Below are 5,085 nucleotides of genomic sequence, written 5' to 3' on the forward strand. Positions count from 1 at the left end.
CGCCCCGGGGCGGCCGCGGCCCTGGGGCTCCCGGCGCTGGGCCCGCCCCTTCGTGGGTCGCTGTCACCTGCGCTGCTCCTCCCGGGGTGGGGAGGGGAGGGGTGGGGCTGCGGGTGGGAAGGGGTGGAGGTGATGGGGGAGGGATGGTAAGGAGGAGGTTGGGTAGAGAGAGGTGAGGGTGAGGGGTGGAGGGGAGGGTGGGGATCAGGAGAAGGGTGGGTCTCTGAGGGCCACGTCCAAGGTAGATTCAGCCTCCAGCTGTGATCCAGATTCTTGCTGCGGGTTGGGTGGCTTGGTGATGCTGGCTACAGACAGTGGCAGCGGAAGGAGGAGCAAAGGGGTGACATGGATGAAGATGCCTTAGACTCATTAACCGATTGGTTGATAGACACTCCTCTGTATAACTACTTAAAGATAATGTAACCTTGCCAGCCCTGGGGCGTGAGCCCAGGGCCTGGGCACTGTCCCAGAGCTGCTTTTGCTCAAGGCTAGCACTCTACCACTTGAGCCACAGCGCCACTTCTGGCTTTTTCTGTTTATGTGGTGCAGAGGAATCGAACCAACCCAGGGTTTTCATGCATGCTAGGCAAGCACTCTACCACTGAGCCACCTTCCCAGCTTAATTTAACTTTTAAAAAAGATGCATCGTCTTCAACGCATTGAATTTAATATCCCTGAGCGCTGTCCCTGAGCTTTCTGGCTCAAGGCTAGTGCTCTACCAGTGCGCTGTCCCTGAGCTTTTTGGCTCAAGGCTAGTGCTCTACCAGTGAGCTACAACTCCACTTCCAGCTTTTTTGGTGGTTCACTGGAGATCAGAGTCTCGTGGACTTTTCTGCCCTGGAGCTGAGTTTGAACTTGGCTCCTCAGATCCCAGCCTCCTGCATAGCTAGAATTACAGGCGTGAGTCATGAACAAAACCCCTCTGAAACCCCTTTTGTACAAGATAACAGCAGATATTGGGCTGGGCGATCTGAATGCAGGCTTGCAGCCATTGTTATTTATTCTTACCACTAAGTAATTTACTGTCAGGTAAGTGCCTTACGCATGTGACACAGCCCTAGGACTTTGTATAGTGGGTACCAAGTACTACTACTTAGTCACAGTGCCATCTCTTCCTGCCAGTCCCAAGGGCTTTCTGCCTCATTTCTCAGATTTGCTCCTCCTGCCAACCCACCCCCTGGCTTCCCCGGGCATCACTCATCATGGCAAATAAAAGCTTCAAGGTTGAACAAAAGCACCAGCACCAGGGATGGTCACATCCAGAACCTCGGGGCAACTGGCATGGACTCAGTCCCCAGCACCATTTGAGGAGAAAGAAACTTAAGTGCAGTAGCCTCCACAACCTGCAGACAAGCTAGCTAATGGAGGCACAGTAATAGTCAAGGAAGGAAAGAGCAAAACTTACTTGAAGAAAGAAGGAAGAAATACACAAGTGGGAAGAATTCGAATTGAGAGGAAGAGAGAAGAGAGGATTAAAAACTAAGTACTAAGCTGGGTACTGGTGGCTCAGGACTATAATCCTAACTACTCAGGAGGCTGAGATCTAAGGATAGCAGTTCAAAACCTGGCAGGGCAGGAGAGTCTATGAGACTCCTATCTCCAAGGAAGCACCAAGAAGCTGAAAGTGGTGGGTCAAAGTGGTAGAGTGCTAGCCTTGAGCAAAAGAGCTCAGGGGGAGCACCCAGGCCCCGAGTTCAAGCCCCAGGACAACATTAAAAGAAAAAAAATTAAGTGCTAGGTGTACTGAGCCACCCAATTCCATCACTTAGTAGCTGAGGCAAAGAGATAAGAAGTTGGGCCCCAGCCTAGACCTTACAGCCAGAACTTGTCTCAAAGAAGAAAACAGCACAGGACAAGGAATTTGATATGAAAAGAAAAAGAGATGAGGGGGGAAAAAAAGATAAATTAGCTGGGTGCAGGTGGCTCATACCTATAATCATAGCTACCGAGGAGGCTGAGATTTGAGGATCATAGTTCAAAGCCCAAGTGTAAAAAGTCCATGAGAGAATCTTAACTGCAATGAACCACCGAAGAGCTGGGAGGGGAGGTAGGGCTCAAATGGTAGAGTACCAGCTTTGGGTGAGAAAGCCCAGTACACACTACACATTCACACCCACCCCTCCACCCCCTCCCACACCTACATATACACACAGGATAAATCACAAAAAAAGGTGTTAAGGTTTAACTGATTGGTCTGATCAGAAAAGTATAGGAAAACCACCATTCAACAAAAATAGACACCACATAGGAGAGGAAAAGATAGAATTAAAGAAATGTAAAATATTGTAAAAAGAAGCTACGTTTCGAATCCTGTAGGGTCAGTTACTGGGGCCTCCCCCCACGCCCTGCCTCACCCCTCCAGAACATGCTCTCTGAGCTGTTTGGCTTCCTTTTTTTTTTTTTTTTTCCTCTCCCTTTGGACATTCACCTAGCAACAGGAGTGCGAGGTTGGTTTGTGGGCAGAGCCAGCGGGGAAAATCCTGGGTTGCCCTACATCTCTGGGAGGGGTGGGGGCAGTTTGTGAGCTTTCTATTGGCTGGTCGTAGGCCACCTTAATGTCTGATTGTTGGGCCAGGGAAGGCCTCTGGGGACACAGCAACCTGTGCCAAGACAGAGGTCCTTCTTAACCATCCCTCCTTCCTTCCTCCTGAGTCTGTGGTAACCAGCTTCCTGATGGATAAGCCTCGAGCAGAAACCCCTTCCTGTGACTTGCACCTGCTGCGTGCCATCCTCCGCATCTCTGACTCTGATGAAGGGGTCTCACTTTTACTCTGGCCTGTCCAGTCTTAAATCCTCTAATGACATGTCCAGCAGGGCTGGAATGACAGCCGCCTACCACCACGCCCAGCTTTTTGTTTGTTTAGATGGGGGTGGGGGGGGTGGATTCTCGGACTTTGCCTGGGCTGGCTGCATGTCAGTCCTCCTGATTTCAGCCTCCAAATAGCTAGGCATTGTGTCTGTTTATGTCCTTTGTTATGTGTGTGTGTGTGTGTGTGTGTGTGTGTGTTAACCTTTAGTTTTAGATTCTGTAGGGAGAACACATAGTATTTGTCTTTCTGAATCTGGCTTGTTTTGCTTAATACAGCGATTTCTAGTACTACCATCATTTCATGACTAATCCATTATATATAATTGCACTATATAGGAATACATACACACATTCTCACATTTTCTTTATCCATCTGTTGCTGAGCATCTAGGACTGCTCCATATCTCCTTATCTATTGTAAATATTGCTATAAACAATATCTTTTTTTTTTTTGTCAGTTGTGGGGCTTGTACTTGGGGCCTGGACCCTATCCTTGAGCTCTTTTGCTCAAGGTTAGTGATCTACCACTTTGAGCCACACCAGTTTTCTGGTGGTAAATAAGAATCTCACAGACTTTCCTATCAGGGCTGGCTTTGAACCATGATTCTCAGATATCAGCCTCCTGAGTAGCGCTATCAGTGTCCGGCCCAGTTATGGCCTCTCATATGTGGAAATATGTTCCTTTTGTTCTTAGTGCGTTCAGGGTTTTTATCATGAGGGATGTTGAATTTTGTCAGAGGTGTTTTCTGGATCTATTGAAAGGGCTGTGTGATTTTTATTTATTTTATGCCCTTTATTCTGTTTATATGTTGTGTTACATTGATTGATTTGCATGTATTAAACCATCCTTGCATCCCTGGAGTAATTTTGATCATGGTGTTTGATCGTGAATTTTGTTTACAAGAGTTTTATTGAGAATTTTTGTGCCTGTACTCACTAAGGAACTTGGTCTATTATCTTTTTTTGTTTGTTTTTATTAAATATCTGGTTAAGTGGTTGAGGAGTTCTTGTTTCAACTTCGGTAGGTCATATGCATCTGGAAATTTCTTCTGAATTTTCCAGTTTACTAGAATAGAAATCTTTGAAGTATACTCTGAATTTCTGTGGCGTTTGTGTTGATTTTCCTTTTCTCACTTCTTATTTATTTGGGTCTTTCTTCACTTTTTTGGTTAGTTTGGCTAAGGGTTTGTTGATTTTGTTTATGCTCCCCAAAATCTACTTTTTGTCTCATTGATTCTTTTTTTTTCTTTTCTGTCCAAGACCCAGAGCTCAAACTCATTATCTTTATGCTCATTGGCAGGTGCTTTACCACCTGAGCCATGCCTTCAAGCCCTCAGTGATGCTTCATATTACTCTTGTAGTCACCATTTTGTTAATTTCGATCTTGATTATTTTATTTCCTCCCATTTATCTCTTTAGGGTGTGGCTTGCTCAGATACTTCTCCTGAGTTTACTGACCTGAACTCTGATGTTTGTAATCAAGGCTCTCATTGCTCTAAGCTTTCCGCTGAGTGACGCCTTTGCTGTTACTATAAGTTGTTACAAATAAGGGATTTTTCTTTAAAAATACAAATTTCCCTGACACAAAGGTGAACTTTTTGGAGCCGGTATGTCTATAGTTTCTTAGAATAAGAAGCTCAAAATAATCTCTTAGTTAAAGAGGAGTTTTGGGGTTGGGCTACCTGACCCCTGTCAATCCTTTCTCTCTTTCCCTTGATTCAGTTACCCTACCATGACACTGTTTAAACAAGCAAGATCTTTTTTTTTTTCTTTGTTTAATCAGTCATGGGACTTGAACTCAGGCCTAGATGCTGTCCCTGAGCTTTGTTTTTGCTCAAGGCTAACACTCTGCCACTTTGAGCCATAGCACCACTTCCGGTTTTCTGGTAGGTAGTTGGAGATAAGAGTCTCACACACTTTCTTGCCCGGGCTGGCATTGAACCGGGATCCTCAGATCTCAGCCTCCAGAGTAGCTAGGATTACAGGCGTGAGACACTAGTGTCTGGCTGGCTGGCTGGCTGGCTGGCTGGCTTTCTCTCTTTCTTTCTCTCTCTCTCTCTTTTGATTGTTTTTCTGGTGCTTTAAAGTCTTTTAAACTTGGCTTCTTTTTTGGGGGGGTCCAGTCATGGGGCCTGAACTCTGGGCTTGGGTGCTGTCCCTCCGCTCTTCAGCTCAAGGATAGCGCTCTACCACTTGAGCCACAGCGCCACTTCCAGCTTTTTTCTTTCTGCTTATGTGGTGCTGAGGAATCGAACCCAGGGCCTCGTGCATGCAAG

At 46.2% G+C, this 5,085-nt stretch overlaps 1 protein-coding gene across 1 annotated transcript in view; it reads right to left on the reverse strand.

The window, feature by feature from the left end:
* Slc27a2 (solute carrier family 27 (fatty acid transporter), member 2) overlaps window positions 1-5,085 on the reverse strand; it is a gene marked incomplete at its 5' end in the record, with an annotated part of 42,264 nt that overhangs the window by 24,187 nt on the left and 12,992 nt on the right. The window contains one exon of the mRNA XM_013009960.1: window positions 191-197. Within this exon, the coding sequence (XP_012865414.1) occupies window positions 191-197 (7 nt within the window). The remainder of the gene's footprint in view (window positions 1-190; window positions 198-5,085) is intronic.

This window comes from Dipodomys ordii, unplaced genomic scaffold (assembly GCF_000151885.1).
Source record: "Dipodomys ordii isolate 6190 unplaced genomic scaffold, Dord_2.0 Scaffold11, whole genome shotgun sequence".
NCBI classification, from domain to species: Eukaryota; Metazoa; Chordata; class Mammalia; order Rodentia; family Heteromyidae; genus Dipodomys; species Dipodomys ordii.